This window comes from Eschrichtius robustus, chromosome 19 (assembly GCF_028021215.1).
Source record: "Eschrichtius robustus isolate mEscRob2 chromosome 19, mEscRob2.pri, whole genome shotgun sequence".
NCBI classification, from domain to species: Eukaryota; Metazoa; Chordata; class Mammalia; order Artiodactyla; family Eschrichtiidae; genus Eschrichtius; species Eschrichtius robustus.
In genome coordinates, this window is record NC_090842.1 from 52,419,912 (window position 1) to 52,446,773 (window position 26,862).

Genomic DNA, 26,862 nt, shown 5'->3' on the forward strand with positions numbered 1-26,862 from the left:
ATATCAAAAGAATGATTTCAATGAGCCCAGACTCTTACATCTTCCCGTACATAGAAAAGTGGTGAATTCATTAACTTGAGATGTCTGGTTTTTCTTCAGTTAAGAGTAATCTTTTGATGTTAGGCTACCTGGGTTGTTCTTTTGTTTTCGTTTTTTCAAAAACTCCTATATATCCTGGCTCCTCCCTTACCTCTTCCCAGTAGGCCCTCAGAGCTATCTCAGAGGCTGTCTCCAGGCTTAAATCCTCAGCAAAATCCCGGAATAAAACACAATTCTCAACCTTTAGGTTGTGCTTTTTTTTTTTTTTTTTTTACTTAACAAGCCTATGGCTTATATGAATCCAGAGTCCACAGAACTGAACAAAACTGCAGACAAACACTTGGGATTGGTCTGTGTGCAATGGCATTGAAAGCAGTGAGCCTGGATGAGGCAAACTGAAAGTGCTGGACAGAATCCCACCTCCAGGAGCAGCGAAGTGAAAAAGAGGGGAGACTCGCTGGGTAACAGATGCTGTAATGGGGCCATGAGGGTTCCATGAGGGGCGCAGTTGCCTCAAAGGCGAAGTGCCTGGGTCTTAAAGGGGCTCACCAGGAGCTTGGAGGCGGGTTGGAAACTTTCCAGGTAGAGGGATCAGCTTTTGCAATGACACCGGACTCAGGACAAGATACAAGAGGTCTGGAAATGGCGGAGGCCGCAGCTGAGGTCAAGAGGGTCGCGCGCACCGCCACTCCAGCCCACAGTGACCTGGCGTCTCGAGGCACTCGGCCTCTCCGTGAATCTCCTCTCAAGCCACCCGGGCACTGTAGCGACAGACCACACCAAACCGCGTAGCTAGAATTACCGAGGCTGCCAAGGAGTCCGGAGCCGCCCACAGCCGGCCGAGTCTCGCGAGAGCGCGGCCTCCCCGGCCCAGCATGCACCGCGCCGCCGCCGCTGGTCCTGCCGCCGCCGCCGCAGCCTCCGCGCCGCGGCTTGAGGGCGGGAGGCTGGGGGAGGGTAGCGGAGCCGGCGCCGCCGCCATGTTGGGTCTGAGGCGGCTGCTGTAGGCGCCTACGGAGCAAGCGGGCGTGCGGAGCGGCCACAGCGGCGCGGGATCTGCCTCTCTGCTAGCGGCCGGGAGCGGCGGCGGCGGCGGCGCCATGAGCGGGGGCACCCCTTACATCGGCAGCAAGATCAGCCTTATCTCCAAGGCGGAGATCCGCTACGAGGGCATCCTCTACACTATCGACACCGAGAACTCTACCGTAGCTCTCGCCAAAGGTACGCCGGGGCGGGCCTCGGGTGTGGAGCCGGGCCGGGCGCTTGGGGTTGCCGAGCTCGGGGTTGCCGACCTCCTCGCTCCCTCCATACTCTCTCCGCCGTCCTCCTGAGGGGGGCCGCCCCCTTCCCTCCCTCCGGGCCCCGGCGTCGCGGGCTGGGCCGGGCCGCGGCCTTCCCTGGGCTCCCAGGCTTCTGCCCCAAGGTCCGCGCCGTCAATCCGGGAACTAAGGACCGGGAGCGGGGCGGGCACGGCGGCCCTGAAGTCCGAGAACGGGCCGAAGAACACGGAGATACGCGTCTTCCAACTCCTAAATTCGGTGGTTCTGTCGTCTTAGCATCAAACAAAGCCTGAGTATTCAAAGAATTTTTCCGCCTAGTCTTAGTTTAAAGTGCTGATTTGTTGATTCTCCGGCACCCATTTTCTCGCGTTCTTAATTTCAGTTCGCTGCATATCCCTCAGGTGAACTGTAAGTGATGTGCCCAAACTTTGGATTTCCTCTGCGACGCAGACGGTCTCGAAATGCCATTGGTACCATGGAGCAGATCACATCCCACTTGTCTCCTGTGTGGTATTTACCTGTTAGACCGGAATCCTTTTCCAAACCTGTTGTGCAACCATCTCTTTAAAAATGTTTGCTGCTCTCGTTTCGGCCTTGTTTCTGGAAGCCCGAGGGGAAGAAGTGTTCAAGCTTATTCCGGGACCCTTGTTCACAAGGCAGATCTGAGTGGTCAGTGGGCGCTGACCGACCCCCGTGGAGGCTCCCTGGGACAGAGAGTTCTGGGGTCGGGGAGGAAGGTGTCCTCCCCCAAATATTTAGCATCGCCACAGTCTTGTGGGTTTTGTTTCCGTTCACACGTCTGGGCTTTAGCTCCGCCAGGAAACCAGGAAGAAAATAAACTTTAGCTCCTGATCTTAAAAGAAACCTCACAAGTTTTTGGAACACTTAGGAGAGGGAAGCAAGATAACTAAGGTATTGATAATTTTCGCAGCACATGGTAGAGTTGTAGAATGAATAGCATGGTAAAGAGAGAGGTCCGGCGATAGGAAAAAAAATTTCTAAATCTATTTTTTTTAGAAAGATTAATCTTTGACCCAGGAGAGTCATTTCGCGGTATCACGCAAGTATTTAATGACATTTTTTTGGATTCTCTGGTACATCCTTTTTAATAGCACTCGTTTTGGGACAAATCTTATATCTGGGTAGGGAGCCTTAAATTATTTTATCTTAATTTTCTTTCCTCTCCCCTCCCACTGACCACCCCCCCCCCCCGCGTGCATATTTAGCTGTATAATGTTTTAATTTTTATGACTTTGTGAAATTGTGAAAAAGGTCCTCTGAAGTTCTTGGTGAGAGTCACATACAAGCTGAAAACAGTATTTCTCATTAAAGTGGTTTAATAGCTTTTTAAAAAGGCATTGTTTTACCTAATCTGAATTTTAAGGTGTCTTGCCAGTTCCTTCACTCCTCACAAGGAAAAAAATCTGTACATTGTGAAGATTTCTAATGTATTCATTTCAGTCTTTTAAAAAAATGTGTACACTCTTTTATGCAAGAAACTAAAAAGTCTGTATTTTAATAACGATCCACATTTTTACAGATTATCCTTTCAACAGCTTCTAGGGTCAGTGAACATTTTGTTAGTCTGTAATAGTTAAAATCATATGCAAAACATAATTTGTCCTTTTTATCATGACTTGATAAATATGTTATATAAGTACAGCAATGAAAAGATTTTTTTTAATCATTGAATTTATGTCTGTACTTATGGCTTTGATATTTAATCCCACATACATAATATATTCTTTTTTCTTAAGAAATATGAGTTATTTAATGTGTAACAGAGGTTTGGGAATTTGTGTTTGCAAAAAATTGGAGTTATCATATCTTGATATTATTCTACCTAGCAGTATCTAATCTAAAACTACTTTATAACGGTCCAGTCAACAACCGGGCACTTATTTCAAATTTCAAAATTAGAAGTGGGGTGTTTGGTCTTAAAATTTTAGAATTTACATGACTTGTTGAGTAATTTGATATCTGAAATTCCACCTTTTTCAAAATTTGTCTGAAGAGTGGCAGTATAACAGATTGAAGCCAAAGGTTTATTCATGGATTTTAGAATACAGTATGTTTAGAATACAGTGTGTATTTGGATTTAGAGATCCTTGTTAACTCTTTTTAAACTATGGAGTGAGTTAATCTCTTTAACATTCTTAGAATTCTTTTTAAGATGTTAATTTTTTTCCCTCTAGGGAGCTGTTTTTATTTTTTTTTTCTTATTGTGAAATATAACCACACATGTTGAAAAGATAAGTAGATAAAAATGAAATATTTTTAAACAAAGATCCTTGTAACTACCATCCAGGGTAAGGCAGGCATTGCCAACATCCCACAAGCCTTCCACCCCTGCATCTTCCCATCAACTACTACCCTCTTAAGCTAGATATAAATGTTATTCTGACATTCATAGTTTTATCACTTAAGTTTACATCTCTGAATGATAGAGTTTTGTCCGTGTTTGAACTTTATGTAAATGGAATCATCTTGTATATATTCATTTTGGCTTTTGTTGGGAGATAGTATTCCATCATGCATATTATATGTTTATCTATTTCTGCAGTTGTTTTGGATATTCTACAGTTGTTTAAATTGTTTACAGTTTTTGGCAATTATGAACAATGCCTTTGTGAACATTTGTGTTTGAGTTTACTGATGCATGTTTATGTAATTTTCTTTATGGTGTATACTTTGAATTGCAGGATCATGGGGATTGTGTGTCTTTATTAGATAATGACAAACAGTTTTCCAAAGTAGTTGTTTACTAGTTTTTATTTCAATTATTAGTACGGTATATGAAAGTTATAGTTGTTCCACATCCTTCAACAATAATATTTAGTATAAGGTATTTTATGTTTTAGTTCTATCCAATCTGGTGGGTATGTATTTGTACCTGGTTTTAATCTCCCTGATTACTAATGAGGTGAACACCGTTTCATATCTTGGTCATTTGGATTTCATCTTTTCGTGAAGTGCCTTTGAAATCTTTTGCCCATTTTCCTATTGAATTGCATGTTTTTTTCTAGAGTTCAGTGTTTAGACTATGAATCGTTTGCTGGATGTATCTGTTACAAGTATCTTTTCCCATTTAATGGTTTCTTTTGGTGAATGGAAGTTCTTTTAATGTAGACATGTTTATCACTCTTTTCCATTATGGCTAGTGTTTCTTTTCCTTTTTTTTTAAGGAGTTTTTCCCTATCCCAAGTCATGGAGTTACTTTGATTATCTTGTCAAAACTTTTTTATTTTGCCTTTTCGCATTTAGGTCTATAATACGCCTGTAATTAATTTTGTATATGTTGTGAGGTATTTAAATCTTTAAATTTAGTAAGGGAATCACTTGGCTTATGTGGTCCAGATTATAATTTAGATTCTTTACTTGGATACTACTTACAATTTAAATCCATCTGGAACTATAAAATACTCCTGAAATTTTGGACTAGTTCTGTTTGATGTAGTATGTAATTAGGGTGACCATATGGCCTGGTTTGCCCTGGTGGAAAGTTCTTGTTTGTGCCTGTTATTCTGGCATAATGGTTAAAACATCCCTTTTCTCTCTTGAAAATATTGCAGTTTGGATAATAAATTGTATGGTCACACTGTATATAATCAAAAGCCCGATCCCAGAGGTACTGCTGAATGGGTGATGTCTTTTATTTTCTGCTAGAGATTTCACAGACTAGCTCTAGTTCTGTAAAGTGAAATTGAGGTAAGTTTGATGAACTTTAATACTCAATCTTCTAAATCAATGTCAGGAAGTTTTAAAGGCAACCTAGAAAGACTTTAATGTAGGTCTAAGTATGTTAGTAGATAACCTGGGCTGTAGTTTGTTTCTTATAGTCTTTGTCACAGCTCTGCGTTTTTTTCTTCCTAGTACTGATCATGACCTACACATAATCATCTGTGTATTTGCATGTGTTTATTGTCTCCACCTTCGCTCCCCACGTAGAGTCTGAGCTTCTGGGATGAACGAATATTTATTAAATGAATGAATAAATGGAAGTTAATTAGCATTTTAGTTTATTAATCTTATAGAAGTCTCTTGGGGATATCTCCAAATTCCATGTTCACAATTGTATCTCTCTTTAAAATTAAAATACATAGGTATGTTCCCTCCCCCAACAGTAAGAAATTTTGGAGAATAGGGATATAAGAGGATAAAATCTTATGACATGATTTAAATGACATTGTTGGGGAGACAGAGTTTCACCTTATGACTCAAGCTCAATTATAATTTTCATTTAAAATTTAAGAGAAGAATCAGCTCAGGACGTTTGAGGGAATTGCAAAGTGATGACATGCATCAATAGTTTGTGGGATACTTCCAATTGTATTTGCACCTGTGTTTGTGAATATGATGCCCAGACACATACTAGATACTGGATACCAAGAGATTTCCCACAGAATGGAAGCTTTGTGAAGGCAGAGAGTTTTGTCTCATTCATTGCTCTATCCTCAGTACCTGGAACAGTGCCTGGCACATAGCAGACCCTTGGTAAATATTTGAATAAATGAAAAGTATACTTGTAGTTATTGAAGGTTTCTAATTATGGGAATCTCAAAGTTGGAGGAAGTTAACATTTCCTATAAGCATTATATACGTAGATTTTTAAAGTATTTAAATAAAATTAAATGAAATTCTTATCTAACATATATTTAGTTAGCTGTACCTGGATAATATACCCCTCAAATGAAAACCAGGTTGCCACTGAATTAGGAAAAGAGAATTTGTGAAGAAGAATGATTATTAACCCAGCTGCTTTTAAAATGATTTGTTTTTAAAATCAAGTGATTGGTGGAGGAATATAAAAGCGGGTAAATTGGTAATGGATTACTTCCTTACTCATCTGCTAAGTCTTGCCCATTGGCATAGCTTACCTACTTCTTGACTGTTGATTAGCCACATAGTCATAAACTTCAGAGAGTGGGAGAGTTTTGTATGATGGATGAATGCCTGTGACGTGCTTTATTGATTTCTTGCATTCTCGCATGAGTTGGGGATCCAAATCTAGCAATTCACAAAATCACTACCTAGAACAGCAAAGATCTAGTGAAACTTAATGCTGCAATTTCTTTTGGTCGCCCTATTTAGTGAGGTTGCCAGAACTTGGAGCCTTGGAAACAGTTTGTTGTTGTTGCATACATAGTCCGCAGAAATTCTTGGTAATTCTGGGAGTCTCGGGTCAAGTGCCAAAAACTAACTGTACATTTTCCAGTGGAGTAAAATAAGCCATGACTTTCTGAATCAGAAGTAAAGAAAACAACATAAAGCCTGAAGAAAATAATAGGAGAAGGAAGGAAATATTAAGAGTAAAGAGATCTTACCTGTGCATGACACATACCAAGAATTTTATATTTAACTCAGTGCCAAAGTAATAATAGCAGTAACTGTAGATAGTTTAGCTTGAATTTATTACTCCATGATAGAAGGTGCTTTCTATAGAAACAATTTACCTTTTATTTTCTCTATGATGCTTTAAAGTAATACTTCAGTTAGCCATTTTAAAAACTGGATATCATTGAAGTAAGTTTTTTTAATGGATAAAGTGTGAGTTAGTCTGTAAAGTATTTTATTCACAAGGATTTTATTCTAGTTTTGTGGGGTGTTTGTTTCTGAAAGAAAATGTGACCCAAAAGGCCAGTTGGAATACTTAGTAGCTCTTTGACCTTGGACAAGTAATTTAACCTTAGCTTTAACTTCATCTTTTAAATAAGGATAATAACGTCCATCTTTCAGAGTCATTATCAGAATTAAATGAGATAATATCAAAAGTTAACTGTTTTATTGTAGGTGCTTAATAGAGAGTAGCTATCTCAGTGTTATTTCCAACCACTGTCTCCATCTTTGTCTAGGTACCCCAACTCCATCAGTCATTCAGATCTATTGTAGTCTATAGTCTGTTGATCTTACTACCTTTCACTGCCCCACACTCCCCTCATAACTTTACTTCCTGCTTTAATTCCACAAGGAGTTGTTAAAGTCAGTACAGAGCATATACTGTCAATCCCCCTTTCCCTCTCCCACTTTCTTGTACAAGTGTCAACACAGACATGCTGGCCAATTTCACTGTACATTTATGTTCACTAAGCCCAGCAGTCATGGCTACTTCCCATATATATATATACTGTATTTCCATAGTCCATTCGTTCCATTTTTCTGCATGACTATTCCATTCCTTGTTTTCCTCAGACTTCCACCACCTCTTCCCCGATCTTCACTTTCAGCCTGTGAATCTTGCTTCCTATTTAATTGAGAAGAGAATAGCAAACAGAAAAGAATTTTTATCAACTCATCCCACATGTGCCTAGTTACCTGCATCTGCCCCAAACCTCTCCTTTTCTCTGGTCAATATAGATAAACTGTTCTCTCTAAGGCCACCCTTCCACTTGTGCAAGATTTCATCCCTTCTTGATGATTCAAGGACATTGCTCTAGCAGTTCTCTACTCTCTCTCCCCTATGTATTCAGTTTTTCTTTCTCTACCAGATCCTTCCTGTCTACTCACAGATATGCTGTTATTTCACGCATCTTAAAAACAGCAACAACAAAAAAGCATTACTACTCTTAATGCAGTTCTTCTTTGTTATCTACTGCCCCATTTCTCTCCTTCCCTTTGCACCAAAACTCCTTGAAGGAGTTGTCTACTCAAGGTTACCAAAGACTTCCATGGTGCTAAATTCAGTGGTTGGTTCCTATTCTCAGTCTACTTGACTGATCAGCAGTATATGGCACAATTGATCTCTTCTCCTTGTAACAGTTTTTTCACTTGATGTTATCCTAGTTTTCTCTTAATACCTCACTGGTTGCATCTCAGTCTCCTTTGTTGATTCTTCAACTCCTAAACCTCCAAATGTTGGAGCGTGCCAGGGCTTAGTTCGTAACTTCACTCTCTTGTTCTCTCTCTCCTCTCTCTTTTTTCTTTTATGTTGTTTACAAATTATTTACTTATTTTATCATCTGCACTCTTTTCTTGATGATTTTATCCAGTTCATGACTTCAAATACTATCTATAGATTACTGTTATTTCCAACCTGTACCCCTCCTCTGAACGCCTGACTTGTATATCCATCTGCCTCCTTAACATCTCCACCTGGAGGGATGTCTACTAGGCATCTCCCATTCAGTATGTCCCAAACCTGTTTCTCCATCTAATCGAATGACAACTTATTCTTTTAGTTGGTAAGATCAAAAACCTTTGAGCCATCCTTAATTTCTCTGCCTCTCACAGCTCATACGTGTTTCTGACCCTGTCAGCTCTAATTTCAGAATATATGCAGAATTTTACTTCTTACGACCTCTACTGCTTTACTCTGTTCCATTATCTCTCACCAGTCTATTCAGAGACATTCAGGGATTCCTGTTTCTTGTTTACAAGTTGACCTCTTAGTTGACTCTCTTTTTCCCCCAGTATTGCTTAAGTGCATCTTTGTCATTAAAAAAAAGTGCAGGGGGCAGGGGGTGATGTGTGGGTGGCAAATTTTCTTAGTGAGCCTATGTTTTTGTTGATTACTTGATTGGCTGGCTATATTGTTACAAATTCAGAATTTTTTTTCTATGGAACTTTGAAGTTACTGGAATGTTGTGTTCTCACATGCTGGTGTTGCTGATGCCAGTCTGATTCTGTCACTTTTCTCTCTGGAAGCTTTATTTCTGGAGTTAAGAAATGTTGCCACACTGGTATGTTTTTTTCCTGAGTGGTTCTCTGTGAATCTTGTAAATCTTGAAAAAAAAAAATCTTTTTTTTTTTTTAAATTGGGGTATAGTTGTTTTACGATGCTGTGTTAGTTTCTACTGTACAGCGAAGTAGAGTTCCCTGTGCTATACAGCAGGTTCTTATTAGTTATCTATTTTATACATATTAGTGTATGTATGTCAATCCCAATCTCCCAATTCATCCCACCCCTCCAACCACCGCTTTCCCCCCTTGGTGCCCATACATTTGCTCTCTACATCTGTGTCTCTATTTCTGCCTTGCAAACCGGTTCATCTGTACCATAATAAATTTACTGTAACCTAATAAATTTACTCTCTCTGTCTGACTCTCAGATTAGTTTCTCTTTCACCCCGGTTTTTTGTTTTGTTTTGTTTTTTCATTCCTATTGGATACATTTATTTTTAATTAATTAATTTGCTCTTTGAAATATTTTTATATCTCTGTCTGTGGGTTATATGTTTGGAAGATTAAAATAGAAAAACCAACCACAAGGAAGAATGCCCAAAGCAAGCTTAGAGAGTCAAGATTAAATTTAGACTGCAGATTGGACATGCTTTTACTTTTTCTTCCTGTTTATAAGTCCTACTAAAACTACATGAGAAGGCCTTTTTTTAAAGACATAAACCCATAAAGGACAAAGTAGATTTGGAAAGGAGACAACAGCAACAAAATTTTGGAGGCTGAAAAACAAATGGATGAGTTTAAATGTCTTCTTAGCAGAATTTAGAAAGCTGCAGACTAAGTAGGCAGTGGGTAAAGCCAAGAAGTAAACCTGATTTGCACCCAAACTCCTAAAAGTCTCAGGAATTGGCATCATTATGTGCAATGGAAACAAGGACTATAGTAATTGGGTAAGATAGAGGTAAAAACTGGAAGATTAACTTAAAATTTGTTTCAACAGTGGTCAGATTTCTAAAGCCCCTTTTGCATTTTACACAACTGGATAGCCATTCCTTTCCAACCCTGGTGCTCTCTGGTGAGGGTAAACTAGAGGTTCTGGAGAAACCTTAGCACATATGGGAGCAGAGGTACCTACCACACTAAAGACAGCATGGAGCACATGGGGCATAAGGGAAGCTTGTATCTGCCTGGTGCTTATTATATCCATTCAAGAGAATTACTGAGTGCCTACTATGACTATATGTTAAACACTATGCTAGGTGCTAGTAAACAAAAGAGAGCAACAGAGACAAGGTTCTTGAGGACCCAGCAGCTAAGTTAGGGCCTGACAGATAGTCACAATTAGCCACATGAAGAGGATATCTAGGAAGAAGTGTCCAATCCTTGGTCACAGGGAGTTTGCAGTCTGTCAGGGAAGTGAACATAGAGACAACTACAGCACAAAGTCCAAGACTTATCCTGACCCACAACACCTTGCAACTCACCTAAGGTAGGACCACACTAGTTGTCACGTAGGTCTTCAGATCAGTCAAGTTCCTTCAGATTTGGGGCCTTTTCACAAGGTTCTCTTGACTGGAATGTTCTTCCCTTACTCCTTACATGGCTGTTGAAGAAATGGGACAAAGCAACAGATTGAGAATGAAGTCACAAACGAAAGAGAAGGACTGACCGCTCTGGAAGGCTCAAGTCCCAATGAAAATGTGTCAGATAACAGACTCAAGCACTTCGTCCCCTTTTATTTTGCTTCCACTGCCACATTTATCTTTGCTTATTCCATTTGTCATTTGAATGGCATGCGAACAAGTCTGAGTTTTCTTGTTGGATTGTAAGGAGCCACGGAAAGTTTTTAGCCAATAAAGTGATGTGTCAGAGTCCAGCTTTAGGAAGTTTATGCTGACAGCATTGTGCAAAAATTGGGGGTGAGGGACAACACGAGCAGACAACAGTGAGTTCAGTTGGAATATTTTAAGAGTTTGGGAAAGAAGAAATACAGACCTAAACTAGTTAAAATAGAGAAGAAAGAGCAAGTACATGAGAAATTAGGAGAATGGGTTGGCCTTTAAAGAATTGAACAAGGAACAGGGAGGATTGAATGATGGTACCTATAATGGTTCCTATTGACCAAAATTGGGAATGGATCAGGAGGGAATCAGGTTTATACTCCTAGATTCTGCTTGAGTATCACCACCCCTGCAAAGCCTGCCTTGATTACCCTAGTCAGGGAGTGTTCATTGCATCTTCTGTGTTCGTGTTTTACCTTCTATTTTCTTTTTGTGCTTATCAAGCTTTTCTTATTTATCATTACTAGACCTCAGCATCTTTCCCCCCCTTGTGTCCCTTGTGCATAGCAAATTAACTGTTGTTCACATAAAGAATTATTATTTCTGAAAGTTCTCCTTGGTCAGAAAATGTGTGGTTGAACTTGACATTTAATAGGAAAAGACAGTATGATAAATTAAGACAGTATTGAGAATATTTTATTCTCTCAGATTAGTAATAATAAGTATAAACAAATTTTCTTTTGCCATCCTGTGCTTTATAGAAATGTTTCAGGATCTACAATTTCAAAGAGGTCCTTATTTATGTGTTTTGCATTATTACTGTTGTTTTGCATCACCATCTAAATTTTCAAATTGCTTTCTGGTTTTAGAATTCTCTCCATGGCACTCTTTCTAAATTCTTATTCTCACTAGTCGTTATTCCCTTAAGCTCAGTCTGAAATTCTCATGGTTGAGCAAAGATACGTCTGAGTAAATCTGCATGTATTAGTAATCCAACAGGAGGAAGCAAGTGAAGTTGCAAATAAGACTGAGCAAGGTCTCAAACCTATAATCGTGGAAGATGACATTGGGTTAAAAGAAATGTATGGGTCTTACTTCCCCCAAGACTGCAAGGAAGAGGGGAGAAGATGAGTGAAGATAATGAAATGTATTAATGAAAAAGACAAGATCATTTGGAGTCTTTTTAGTCAAACAGGAGTTTACTTTCACTTTTAGAATTAAGTGATAAGGAGTTGGTTTTAAGAATATGTTTGAAAAGGTGAGAGGAAAGTCATCTGGGCCGTGAACTCTGTTATCTTAGGGTTGCCAGTGACTGGCATGTGACAGCGCTGAGGAGATTGAGAATATTGCGGAGAGGTCAGTAGTAATGTCTCTATTAGGGATGACAAGTATGTAGTTGGTACAGGAAGAGATTACAGAGGCTGGGGACAGATTTTTTTTTTTTTTTTTAATAAATTTATTTATTTATTTATTTTTGGCTGTGTTGGGTCTTTGTTTCTGTGTGAGGGCTTTCTCTAGTTGCGGCGAGCGGGGGCCACTCTTCATCGCGGTGTGCGGGCCTCTCACTGTCGCGGCCTCTCCCGTTGCGGAGCACAGGCTCCAGACGCCCAGGCTCAGTAGTTTTGGCTCACGGGCCCAGTTGCTCCGCGGCATGTGGGATCCTCCCAGACCAGGGCTCGAACCCGTGTCCGCTGCATTGGCAGGCAGACTCTCAACCACTGCGCCACCAGGGAAGCCCCGGGACAGATGTTTTTATTCGGCGCAGTAATATTCCCTAATAGAAGGAAAATAGTGTGAAGAATGGACCAAAGGAGAAAGTGCAGGTGTGCAGAAAGCGGAGGTTTGTGGTGACAGGCTGTGGTGTGATTCAAAGACCAGGCCTGTGGAATCTTATTTTTTAAAGCTCCCCACCCAAGTAAAAAAAATCTAGAGCCTGCTTACTACTGTCCCGCTGTCAGGGTCTGTGCAGGGTAGTACGTTGTAGAAGAGATAGCTTGATGAGTGAAGATCTTTTAATATTTAAATAATTAAACCTTGTATTAAACCCTTATATAACAGCTATTCCAAATATATAGTATCTCAAATAGTTTCAGCAAAAGTTTATATATGATATTGGATTTGCACCAAGAACTGTACTTAAGGATAAATATCAGAAGGAGAAGAAAAATACCAAGTACAGCTTTTAAATCCATGTGCTATTTTTTCTGTTTGCCCATCCTATTGATGTCCAGCTATTACTTTTCGCTGTAAATAGTCATTTTCCCATTTTATTCTAAGTAGGTTTATTGTGTAACTTAATTCAATTCCTTTGGTATTAAACAATGCTCAGCAATTTTGGAAATAGCTTACTTCGTAGCTTTTTCCACTGTGGAATTTGTTCAAGAAATATTCAAAATCAAAACTACAATGAGGTATCACCTCACACCAGTCAGAATGGCCATCATCAAAAAATCTACAAACAATAAATGCTGGAGAGGGTGTGGAGAACAGGGAACCCTCCTGCACAGTTGGTGGGAATGTAAATTTATACAGCCACTATGAAGAACAGTATGGAGGTTCCTTAAGAAACTAAAAATAGAACTACCATACAAACCAGCAATCCCAGTACTGGGCATATACCCTGAGAAAACCATAATTCAAAAAGAGTCATGTACCACAGTGTTCATTGCAGCTCTGTTTACAATACCCAGGACATGGAAGCAACCTAAGTGTCCATCGACAGATGAATGGATAAAGAAGATGTGGCACATATATACAATGGAATATTACTCAGCCATAAAAAGAAACGAACCTGAGTTATTTGTAGTGAGGTGGATGGACCTAGAGTCTGTCATACAGAGTGGAGTAAGTCAGAAAGAGAAAAACAAATACTGTATGCTAACACATATATATGGAATCTTAAAAAAAAAAAAAAAAAAGGTTATGAAGAACCTAGGGGCAGGATGGGAATAAAGACACACACATAGAGAATGGACTTGAGGACACAGGGAGGGGGAAGGGTAAGCTGGGACGAAGTGAGAGAGTGGCATTGACATATATACACTACCAAATGTAAAATAGATAGCTAGGGGCTTCCCTGGTGGCGCAGTGGTTGAGAATCTGCCTGCCAATGCAGGGGACACGGGTTCAAGCCCTGGTCTGGGAAGATCCCACATGCCACGGAGCAACTGGGCCCGTGAGCCACAACTACTGAGCCTGTGCGTCTGGCGCCTGTGCTCCGCAACAAGAGAGGCCACGACAGTGAGAGGCCCGCGCACCGCGATGAAGAGTGGCCCCCACTCACCACAACTAGAGAAAGCCCTCGCACAGAAACGAAGACCCAACACAGCCAAAAATAAATAAATAAATAAATAAATTTATTTAAAAAAAAAAAATAGATAGCTAGTGGGAAGCAGCCGCATAGCACAGGGAGATCAGCTAGGTGGTTTGTGTCCACCTAGAGGGGTGGGATAGGGAGGGTGGGAGGGAGATGCAAGAGGGAGGAGATATGGGAATATATGTACACATAGCCGATTCACTTTGTTATGCAGCAGAAACTAACACACCATTGTAAAGCAATTATACTCCAATAAAGATGTTTTAAAAAAAAAGAAATATTCAAATGTCAGCAATATGTAGGGCGCTGTGTTAGATACTTTGGTAGTTGCAAAGATACAGATCTTTGTCCTGAAGATCTTTCACTTTTAGAAGAGGTAGGTATATCCAATGGTAGAATACTGTGTGATTTTTAGAGGAAGAATGTGTTACTTCCATCTGGGAATATTACTGGTGGAGTTGTGTGATGGCTAGTGTTGTGTCAATTTGGCTGGGCCACAGTGCCCAGATATTTGGTCAGATATTCTGGACCTTTCTGAAGGTGTTTTTTGAACCAGATTAATATTTAAATTACTGGACTTTAAAGTAAAGCATATTTACTCTCCATGATGTGGGACGTGGGTGGGCCTCATCCAGTCAAGTTGAAGGCCCTAATAGAACAAAGACTGACCTCCTCTGAGCAAGAAGGAATTCTGCCAGCAGACCACCTTTGGACTCAAACACAACTCTTCTCCAGGTCTCCAGCCTGCTGGCCTACTCTGCACATTTTGGATTTTCACATGAGCCCAATTTCTTAAAATAAATCTCTCTTTGTCTGTTTGTATACGTGCATCCTGTTGGTTCTGTTTCTCTGGAGAACCATGATGAATGCAAGTAGTATCCAAGCTGAAACTTAGGATAGGTCAGATGTGGGGAGGAGCTTTGGTAGAGGACAGAAAACCTGCTCCGTGTATGGAGAATAATGAGCTTGGTTGGAACTTAAGTTTGGGTAAGTGTCTGGGACCAGGTCTTACAACTGATACTTGACAGGAGTTTTAACTTTAAAACTACATCATGGGGCTTCCCTGGTGGCGCAGTGGTTAAGAATCCGCGTGCCAATGCAGGGGACACGGGTTCGAGCCCTGGTCTGGGGAGATACCACATGCCGCAGAGCAACTAAGCCCATGTGTCACAGCTGATGAGCCTGGGCTCTAGAGCCCGTGCGCCACAACTACTGAAGCCCATGTGCCTAGAGCCCGTGCTCTGCAACAGGAGAAGCCACCGCAGTGAGAAGCCCTTGCACTGCAACAAAGAGTAGCCCCTGCTCACCGCAACTAGAGAAAGCCCGCGCGCAGCAACGAAGACCTAACGCAGCCAAGAATAAATAAATTTAATTAATTAATTAAAAAATAATTTTTAAAAAAACTACAGTATAAATGTTATTCTAGATTTCCATTTGAACTTAGCCTTAGTTTCGCAACTAACTTTTGGACATTTCTTGAATAATTCAACCTTTTGTTTATTGCGCTCCCATTTTAGTATTCAACAGACTTATTTTTCTTCTTCATCAATCAGTATTAGAGCCTAATTTATAATTTTTAGTTTGTGTCCAAAAGTTAAGGCTTGGGACTTCCCTGGTTAAGTGGTTAAGACTGCGCCTTCCATTGCAGGGGGTGCAGGTTCAATCCCTGGTCAGGGAGCTAAGATCCCACATGCCTTGGGGCTGAAAAACCAAAACATAAAGCAGAAGCAATATTGTAACAAATTCAATAAAGACTTTAAAAAAAAAGTTAAGGCTTTTGGAAAATACTAATGTTATTTTGAGGATGGTAACCATACTTAACTATGGATATATTTATCATTTAAACTTAGAAAGCTTGGGTATTTTATAATGGAGGTATTGTATTGGGAATTTGGTCACTATAGCTCTTCCCTGTAGTCATGTACTATGACTGTGGGTATGGGTATTAATATACTGTTAACCAGGTTTGACAGTGTGATTTTGAGCTTGCCTTGATTTAGAGATAGAGATATTTTAGATAAATGATTTTGCCAGAACTTTGACTCTATCTCTTTTTTTAAGAAAAGAGTATCATGGTATACATTTTTATTAATAAATCTTTGCTATTTATAGCCAGAGTGGGGAATTGATTATATTCTTTTAAGACTAATAGAAAAAAAAAGTATTTTCCCTACTTCCCCCTCTTTTGAAAACTGGCCTAAAATTTGGGCTTTTCTAGTTTGGGGAATAAGAAAAACTAGAATACTTATTAAAACAAGGTAACAACATGATGAAGTTGAGAATATAGAGGACAACCACCCCTAGTTTTAACATTCTGATCCAACTATTATTATCATTTTATGTATTCTCTTACCAGCTATATTTGTGGGGGGGGGGTGGTTTTTTATTTTTGTTTTTGTTTTGTCTCACTGCGTGGCATGTGGGATCTTAGTTTCTGTACCAGGAAGACCAGGGCTTGAACCCGTGCCCCCTGCAGTGGAAGTGCAGAGTCTTAACCACTGGACTGCCAGTGAAGTCCCTGTGTATGTTATTGATGTGAAATTCATATAACATACAAATAACCATTATAAAGTGTATGATTCAGTGGCATTTAGTCTAGTCACAGTGTTGTGTAACCACTACCTCTACCTTGGGAAAATACCCCTTACGCATTAAGTAATTCCCTCTCCATTTCCCCGCCTTTCCTCAATGACCACTAATCTGCTTTCTGTCTCTCTGGGTTTTCCTATTCTGGATATATTATGTAAAAGGGATTATATAATAGGTGACTTTTGTGTCTGTCTTCTTTCACTTAGCATAATGCTTTGGAGTTTCTTTCTAGCTGTAACATGTATCAGCATTTTGTTCCTTTTTATGGCTGGATAATACTCGTTCGTGTGTGTGTGTGTAAAAAACACAATTTGTTTATCTGTTCATCTGTTGATGGGCATTTGGGTTGTTTCCAACTTTTGACTATTATGAATAATGCTACTTGAAACATTCATTTCTGTGTGGACATAGGTTTTTTATATATATGAGTGAAACTGCTGAGTCATTTGGTTGTTATATGTTTAGTTTTTTGAGGAACCACCAAGCTATTTTCCACAGCAGCTGCACCATTTCACATTTCTACCAGCAGTGTGCAAGGATTCCTATTTCTCCACATCCTCGTCAATGTTTGTTATTTTCTGATTTTATTATTAAAGCCATCCTAGTTGTTGTGAAGTGGTATTTCATGTTGGTTTTGATTTGCATTTCCATAATGACTTAGGATATTAAACATCTTTTCATGAGCGTGTTGGCTATTTGTATATCTTCTTTTGAGAAGTGTCTCCAAGTTTTTGCTCATTTTTAATTGGATTGTTTGTCTTTAACTATTTGTTGAGTTCTTTATATATTCTACATATTAAGCACTTATATATGACTTACAAACATTTCTCTTATTTCATAGCTTGTCTTTTAATATTCTTAATACTGTTTAAGAAGGGGTTTAATTTTTATGAAGGGTTTAATTTTTATGATGGGTTTAATTTTTATGAAGTCCAATTCATCTGTTTTTTTCTTTTGTTACTGTTGCTTTTAGTGTCAAATCTAAGAATCCATTGTCAAATTCAGGGTCATAAAGATTACTCCTATGTTCTCTTAATATTTTCATAGTTTTGGCTCTTATATTTAGGTCATTGACCCACTAAAAGAAAAATTCTGTGTTTCTCCTCCATTCTGGCTTCCAAATTGTGGGGGGGGGAGTGTTTCCCACATCAATCAATTCTCCAACCCCTTGGGCACCAACTGGGTGTCCTACAATTTAACTCAATTCTGACACTGTCTATCTGAAGTTAGTGTCAGATACCACAGGTTAAAGGCTCAGTTCCATAAGACTTCCCCCCACCCACTCCCCACACCAGTCTCAAGTCCCAGCTTGTGACCTGTATTTTTAACCAACTGGTTATAAATTGGGGGTTTCCACAACCCCTTCCTTGGTTTGATCATTTGCTAGAACAGCACACAGAACTCAGGAAAACAGTTTACTTATTAGATTACTCGTTTATTATAAAAGGATACAACTCAGGAACAGCTGGATGAAAGAGATGTATAAGGCAAAATATGGGAAGTAGTGCCGAGCTTCCGTGCCTTCTGTAGGCACATCACCCAGCACCTCCACATCTTTACCAACCAGGGAGCTCTCCAAACCCCATAGTTTACAGATTTTTATGGAGGCTTCATCACCTAGGCGTGATCAATTATTAACTCAATCTCAAGTCCCTCTTCCCTCCTTAGAGGGTGAGAGGTGAGGCTGAAAGTTTCAAGCTCCTTATCATAGCTTCGTCTTTCTGATGTCCAGCCCCCTTCCTGAAGCTACGCAGGAGATCACCAAGAGTCTCCTCATTAGAACAAAAGATGCTCTGATATCACCCAGGAAATTCCAAGAGATTTAGGAGCTCTATGTCAGAAGCCAGGGTCAAAGACCAAACATAAGAACAAAAGATGCTCTTAGTACCTTTGTCTCTTAAGAAATTACAGAAGTTTTAGGCACTCTGGCCAGGAGCTAGAGACAAAGACATATATATATATATGTATTTCTTACCATATCTTAATATCACACCCACTTAGCGATAATTTTTGTATATGGAGTAAGGTACGATTTCACCCTCATTCTTTCACATTTGGTTATCCAGTTGTCCCAGAACATTTTTTGAAGAGACTGTTCGATTATCCCTGTTGAACAGTCTTGGACCCTTGTCTAAAATTAATTGATCATAGATGTTTGGGTTTATTTCTGGACTCTGTATTCCATCCCATAAATCTATATGTCTATCATTATGCCAGTACCACACTATTTTGACTACTGTAGCTTTGTAGTAGTTTTTGAAATCAGGACGTATGAGTCCTCCAGTGTTTTCAAAATTCTTTTGTCTATTCAGGCTCCCTTGAAGTTCCATATAAATTTGAGAATTAGCTTTTCCATTTCTGGGGGAAGGGGGAAGGCCATTGTAATTTTGATAGAGACTGCACTGAATCTGTAGATCACTTTGGGGAGCATTGTAATCTTAAGTCTTCTAATCCATGAACCTGGGATGACTTTCTGTTTATTTAGGTCTGCAATTTCTTTCAGCAACATTTTGTAATTGTTAGTGTACAAGTTTTTTACCTCCTTGGTTAAATTTATTCTTAGATATTTTATTCCTTTGGATGCTGTTGTAAGTGGGGTTGTTTTCTTAGTTTCTTTTTTGGATTGGTCATTGTTGGTAGGTAGAAACACGGCTGATTTTTGTGCTGATGTTGTACCTGTAACTTTGCTGACTTCATTTATTAGCTCTAGTAGTTTTTTTAAAAATAGATTTTATGGACTTTTCTATATATGGAATCGTGTCATCTGCAAAAAGAGTTTTACTTCTTTCTTATTTGGATGCCTTTTATTTCTTTTTCTTGCCTAATTGTGCCGGCTAAGACTTCTAGTACATTGTTGTATAGCAGTGGTTAAAGTGAACATCCTTGTCTTGTTTCTGTTCTTAGGGGAATGTTTTCTGTCTTTCACCATTGAATGTGATGTTAGCTGTGGGTTTTTCATATATGCCCTTTATCATGTAAAGTAAGTTTTCTTCTTTTCCTAGTTGGCTAAGTGTTTTTACCATGAAAGGGTGTTAAATTTAACAACTGCTTTTCCTGCATCTATTGCAGTAAACCTGTGGGGTTCCCCCCTACCTTGGTCTATTAATGTGGCATATTACATTGAATTTTTTTTTGTGTTAAACCACCCTTGCATTCTTAGAATAAAATCCCAGTTGTTCATGGTTTATAGTCCTTTTAATGTACTGCTGGATTCAGCCTGCCAATATTTTGTTGAGGGTTTTTGTGTCTGTATTCATAAGAGATATTGGTCTGTAGTTTTCTTACAGTATCTTTGTCTGACCTTGGTATCAGGGTAATGCTGGCCTCATAGAATGTGTTAGGAAGTGTTCCCTTTTCTTCTGTTTTTTTGGAGGAGTTTGAGTAGGATTGATGTTAAAATGTATAGTAAAATTCACCAGTGAAACTGGACCTGGTTCTTTGTTTGGAGGTTTTTGATTACTGGTCCAGTCTCTTGTTGGACCTGTTAAAGATCTGTTGAGATTTTCTATTTCTTCTTGAGTCAGTTTTAGTAATTTGTATGTTTCTGGGAATTTTTCTTTTTTGTCTAGATTATCTATTTTGTTGGCATACATTGTCTGCAGTATTCTCCTGAGTCTTTTTAATCTCTATAAGGTTGGTAGTAATGTCCTTGCTTTCATCTGATTTTAGTTATTTACATCTGCTCATCTTTTTCTTTAGTCAGTCTAGTCTAGCTTAAGGTTTGTCTGTTTTGTTGATCTTTTCAAAGAACCAATTTTTGGCTTTGATGATTCTGTTTTTCTGTTCTCTATGTTGTTCATCTCAGCCCTAATCCAGTATAATTTCCTTCCTTCCTTCTGCTGGATTTGGGTTTAGTTTGCTCTTTTTCTAGTTTCTTAATAAAGTTGATTTGAGATTCTTTTAATATAGCATTTATAAATTTCCTGCTTGAGTATGGCATTCTCTACATCCCCTAATTTTGGCAGGTGGTATTTTCTTTTTCATTTGTCTTCAGGTTTTTCTTAATTTCGCTGGTGCTTTCTTCTTTGACTTATTGGTTCTTTAAGAGTCAGTTTAATTCACACGTACTTGTGAATTTTCCAGTTTCCCTTCTATTATTAATTTCTAGCTTCATTCCACTGTGTTCAGAGAGAATGCTTCATAAAATTCGATCCTTTTCAATGTATTGAGAGTTGGTTTTGACCTAAAATTTGGTCTGTCCTGAAAAATGTTCCATGTGCCATTTAGAATAATGTACATTCTGCTGTTGTTGAGGGGGAAAGGATATGCTAACTCTTCTAAATGCCTTCACCAGCACTACTAGGGAAGCCACTTGTGCCCTGCCCTTGAGAGTTGAAACAATGGCCAGCCTCTGTGCTGGCCCCTCAGTGAATTTTCAGGCAGATCATGTCATACAGCCCTAATTTTTTGGAGGACAGGATCCCTGTTGCCCACCTGGCATCAGCAAGCTGCACCAGAAACATGGGCCACTGTCCCCAAAGCTGCCCTTTACAGAGATGGGAGATGATGAATGGTAATAACCAGCCACTCTGCAAAATGCCAAAATTCACCAAAGGTTACTGGCCTCTTTCTTCATTAGGTGCTCCCTTGGATGCTACAGGCATTTGACTAGATTCCATAGTTCCAAAAAGGTTAATTCAGACTGTTTGCCAGCCCAATAGTTGTTTGGGTGGAGGGACCGATTCCTGGATCTTGCTACTCTACCATCTTCCATGATGTCACTCACATATATGTTTTTATTTTAGACAGTTGTAATCTTTTGAAAATAATAGTTTTATAATCTGCCTCATACATAGCATCTTTAATGTTATTGTATATTTACCTAATATACAATATATTATTGTATATCAAATATATTATTTGATGTTACAAATAATATAGCAGTCTATTTTGAAAAAGAGTGGGCAGAGTTGTAGAATTCTAAGTAAGAAATTACATTTGATAAACCATGTTATATTTTGACCTCTTTCTTTAGGTACCTTTTCACCAACACTTGCCCAGTAATTTCCAAACTGGCCCTCTGCTTCCTTTTTCATTTTATTTTCCAAGTCACAGAAGAAAAAATACCGGAGGATGGTGGTTGCCAGGGGCTAGGGCTAGGAGGAAATGATACATTGTGGTTCAATGGGTATAAAGTTTCAGTTAAGCAAGGTGGTGAAGTTGTAGAGCTCTGCTTATAATTAACAATACTGTGATGTACACTTAAAATTGTGTTAAGAGGGTAGATCTCATGTTATGTATTCTTACCACGATTAAGAAAAATAGGGAATTCCCTGGCAGTCCAGTGGTTAGTTAGGACTTGGTGCTTTCACTACTGGGGCCCAGGTTCAATCCCTGGTCAGGGAACTAAGATCCTGCAAGCCAAGTGGCGCGACCAGAAAAAAGAAAAGAAGAAAAAGAAAATGAATCAAAATGATAGCATTAACAAAAATGCTGGTGAAGTATACCTAACAACGAAGTCATCTACCAGCTTGAAAGAAAAAAATGTAAGGTAGCCTGATGGAAGAAGGTATAAAAAAGAGTTGAGTCTGCTGTTGGAGACAATGAAAGAGTGCATCAGGATCAGGGAGAACCATGCAATAAGCACTTATAAGACTGATTATGTAGCCAAATTGAGCCAAGAGGAAACTTGGGGTGATTGGGCATCATATACTGTTACTCTGTGGCTTTCTGTGTTTAGCTGCTGCCCCCTAAAGTGCAATAAATAAATAAAAATAACAGGTTAAAAAAATTAGGGATGAAACAATGTGATTTTTGACTGTACTGACATAATTCCCTTACTAACCAGTTGCACGTGAGCTAATTCATGTATTGAAATGTTTTGTAGCAGAATAGTGCTAGTAATTTTCTACCTTTTCTGTGTTTGTCCGGCCTTCTCTCTTTCTACTCTCAATGTCCAGGTTTCAACCTTCACCACCTCTCATTTGTTCTGTTATCTTCCAGACATGTGTTCCCTTCTGATTGCTCTTCTAATTAACTTATTCTTTATAATGCTACAAGAACTGTCTGTTGGGCTTCCCTGGTGGCGCAGTGGTTGAGAATCTGCCTGCCAATGCAGGGGACACAGGTTCGAGCCCTGGTCTGGGAAGATCCCACATGCCGTGGAGCAACTAGGCCCATGAGCCACGATTACTGAGCCTGCGCGTCTGGAGCCTGTGCTCTGCAACAAGAGAGGCCACGACAGTGAGAGGCCCGCGCACTGCGATGAAGAGTGGCCCCCGCTTGCCGCAACTAGAGAAAGCCCTCGCACAGGAACGAAGACCCAACACAGCCATAAATAAATAAATAAATAAATAAAAATTAAAAAAAAAAAAAGAACTGTCTGTTGAAAACATTAAATCTGATCAAATCAGTTTCCATCATTAGAGCCTGTTTCTCAAACTCTTAGTATGTGCAAATCATTCTTCATGGTCTCTGTTTTCATACTTTTTCATTTTCCCTCTTTTGCGGTATGGTAGCTTTTTTTTTTTTTTTTTTTTTAAGGGAACTTTTATTTTTATTTATTTATTTTTGGCTGCATTGATCTTTGTTGCTGTGCCGGCTTTCTCTAGTTGCGGTGAGCGGGGGCTACTCTTCATTGCGGTGCGTGGGCTTCTCATAGCAGTGGATTCTCTTGTTGTGGAGCACGAGCTCTAGGCACGTGGGCTTCAGTTGTTGTGGCACGAGGGCTCGGTAGTTGTGGCTCGCGGGCTCTAGAGCTCAGGCTCGGTAGTTGTGGCGTATGGGTTTAGTTGCTCCGTGGCATGTGGGATCCTCCTGGACCAGGGCTCGAACCCGTGTCCCCTGCATTGGCAGGCAGATTCTTAACCACTGCGCCACCAGGGAAGCCCGGTAGCGGTTTTCTTCATACCATATTTTGGAAAGTATGCCTTTAGTTTTCAACTCTATTGTTGGTTACCTTTAGGACTGCAAATAACAAATTTTTAAGCCTACATATGTTAATTTATCAACGTCCCCCAAAATTTTATCAGGTGACTCCTACTATAAAAGATGAGTATTAGTTTATGAATTTCCTTTTGTGTTTCCTCTGCTTCTTGTCATTTTCATCTCCCAATTTTTGTTAGAATACTGTGTGAAATAGGTACCATCCTAATTTTTGCAACACTTTGTAACTTTGTAGTCTTTTTCAGAACTATTAAATTTACATTCTATTCTAGCACCTTAGTAAATTGTCACATATATTTATGTGCTTAAATGGATTTGTTGTCCATCTCTTACTTTTTGATGCCACTGTTTCTGTGAGTTCTTTATTTTGATGTAGCAAAGGATAAGTCTGTATGGCTTATAGTGCACTAAATTTTTTTTTCCTGGGAGTACAATGAAACCTGATCAAATTTAGGTCTTTATGTCAGGATACTTGTTATATCTTTAGTTATATTTTCTTTCTCTTATTCTGTTGTCTTTCTCAGAGACTGTTCTGTTTATTGTTGATATGTTTATTAGTTCTGCTGTTATATTTGCCTTGTCTGTTTTTCTTTCCTTAACTATGCTACCTTTTCTTTTCAGTATCATTTTGATCATAAGAGTTTTATTTTTCTTGAGAATGTAAAGCAGTTCTTTCTGAAATTTTCTTCTGTTTCCTGTGAAAAACATTAATCCTGAATGGATTTTTCATCTTTCTTTTGACTACATGGGTATAGTTTGAATGGTTTTGTTATGCCTTAGAAAGCCTAGTAGAGCTTCTCTTTGGTTTTGTAAATAGATGGAAGACCTTTAAACCCCACCCCACCTGCCTGCAGCTTCAGGATGAGCTAATCTGTTACTTTGGAGGTCTGGGACTTTATAAAGCATTGTATGGTGGCAATAGTGGTGGTGCTAAGTTTAGGAGTGAGATTGGCCTACTTGTAATTTTCTTAGTCTTGCTTTTTCTAATTCTTTTTGGCCTTCCTTTTGGTTAAAGGACAAGATGTAGGACCTTGTCACTTGCTCCTGCCCTGATAAAGTATTGTTCGGCCACCAGAGGAAGGGATGCTTCAGCTAGGACGTTCTACATCTTTTCCTTTATCACATCTGTGTCCCCATCCACCAAGTTGGAGGGTGCCTGGGAAAATTTCTCAGCATGCTACATATGGATTCTGGAGTTGGTCTTCCGGTTTGCACTAACTTATTCAGTATCTGAATGATAGTTTTTAATAAAGCTTTATGGTATAGGTTTGAGGTTATTTTCCTGGTTTAAGGATATTTTAACTTTTTAATTTTCTTTAGTTTTTAGGGAGGCATATTCTGCAAACCTACAACTATGCCATCATCTTTCCTGGAAGTCTCATAAGTACTAGAAAGAATTTTTAGGATTTAAAAAAAGGCATTATTTAAACTGAAATCTTTATTTTCTATCTAGCTATGGATCAGTTCTGCAGAAAAATGCATACATTCAAAACTTTGCACAATGTTAAGGTGTTTACTTCCTCTAGGACACTCTTTAAATGAATAATATCTGATATTGCAAACTTTCTTATTTGGAGTTTCTATAGGGATGTCAACATCAGAAGTCTCCTAAGATAGTGAACCTGAAACTTTAGTATTCATAAGAAACTCTTGAGGAATTGGTTTAAAATGCAGATTTCTGTACCCTCTTCCCAGAAAATCTGAGTCAGTGGATTCGAGAATCTTTCTAGCTTACCCTGATGCAGGTGGTCCACGGTTCACCTTTGAGTAATGCTATCTTAAGTGTTAAAATAATCAGATTTAATTATGAGATATATATTTTAGGTAACTAGGGCATTTCAGGCTATCCCATGGAGCTGAATAGTTGACAGCTGCTTTCCTTGGCTTCTTGAGGACGTACTATTCACCAAGATAGATATTCTTTCCATTTTCTTCTCTTAAACCCGAAGCTCAGTTTCCCAAACTTTGGGATTTTTGTAGATTGGGAAAATCTTCACATCTTCACTTACTACACACACACACACACACACACACACACACACACACACGAAATATCACACAGGTTGCCAGTTTTTTATTTTGCTGAATGAGGGCATTAAAAATAAATAACAATGAAGGACATTTTTAACACCTCTTATCACCACCACCAAAGATATAAGTAAATAAAAATGTAGGAAGAACACAACCTCATAATACCGATAGTCTTGTTTGTTTTTTTTTTAAAGATAACTTTTTTTTTTTTTTTTTGCTGTGTTGGGTCTTCGTCGATGCGCGCGGACTCTCTCTAGTTGCAGTGAGCGGGGGCTACTCTTCGTTGCCATGTGCGGGCTTCTCATTGTGGTGGCTTCTCTTGTGGAGCACGGGCTCTAGGCACGCGGGCTTCAGTAGTTGTGGCTCACGGGCTGTAGAGCACAGGCTCGGCAGTTGTGGTGCACGGGCTTAGTTGCTACGCAGCATGTGGGATCTTCCCGAACCAGGCCTCGAACCCGTGTCCCCTGCCTTGGCAGGCAGATTCTTAACCACTGCGCCACCAGAGAAGCCCTGCCAATAGTCTTTTAAATTGAACACATTTAGCTCTATGCAAAACCCACTCTGTTTTCCACTTAAAAAAAAAAAATTTACTTAGCTACAAATTAATGAATACTTTCTCATGGATGGCATTTAAGAACTGCTGTTTAGTACTTGAAACGGTTCATTGTAAGAGGCACTACCTGAATACAGTGAGTAGACATGTATCTCATATCCTCTGTTTTCTCACCAGTTCGGTCCTTTGGTACAGAAGACAGACCAACAGATCGTCCAATACCACCTCGAGATGAAGTCTTTGAATACATTATATTCCGTGGGAGTGATATTAAAGATCTCACTGTTTGTGAGCCACCAAAACCACAATGTTCTTTGCCTCAGGACCCAGCTATCGTTCAGGTAACATAGTAAATTTGTCTTGGAGTTCAACTAAATTTCATGCACGTAACTAGCCTTGGATTTTGCCTCTCCTTGTTTTTGTTTTTTAAATTTCCTCGATTAAATGTTCATATAGCTTATTACCATTTTCTAGTTACCTGGATACCCAAAATAACTGAATAATGTTCTCATCCAGGTTTTTCTCTTTAGATAATAAGTTGGGACTAAATAGAGTAAGAAATAGCTGAGGAATTAATTTTTATCAAAAGATACTTTCTGATTTCAACAATGGTTAAAATAGCTAACATTTATTGAGATCTAACTTTATAAGAAGCACTATTCAAAGCACTGCACATACAATAGGACAATCCTCACAACACCCTCTCGGCTTGGTATTATAGTTATTCTCATTTTTATAATCCTCATTTTTATAAGTGAGGAAATTGAAGTAGAC

The 26,862-nt window shown here is 39.2% G+C and overlaps 1 protein-coding gene across 3 annotated transcripts in view; it reads left to right on the plus strand.

The window, feature by feature from the left end:
- The first annotated feature begins 936 nt into the window (after nt 1-936).
- The window catches only part of LSM14A (LSM14A mRNA processing body assembly factor), a 53,551-nt gene continuing 27,625 nt past the window's right edge, over nt 937-26,862 (plus strand). The window contains exons 1-2 of one of the 3 annotated variants that reach the window (XM_068529437.1): nt 937-1,260; nt 26,266-26,429. In XM_068529437.1, the coding sequence (XP_068385538.1) occupies nt 1,140-1,260; nt 26,266-26,429 (285 nt within the window). In that variant the 5' untranslated portion in view covers nt 937-1,139. The remainder of the gene's footprint in view (nt 1,261-26,265; nt 26,430-26,862) is intronic. The other 2 variants (XM_068529438.1, XM_068529439.1) reach the window with 2 other exon arrangements.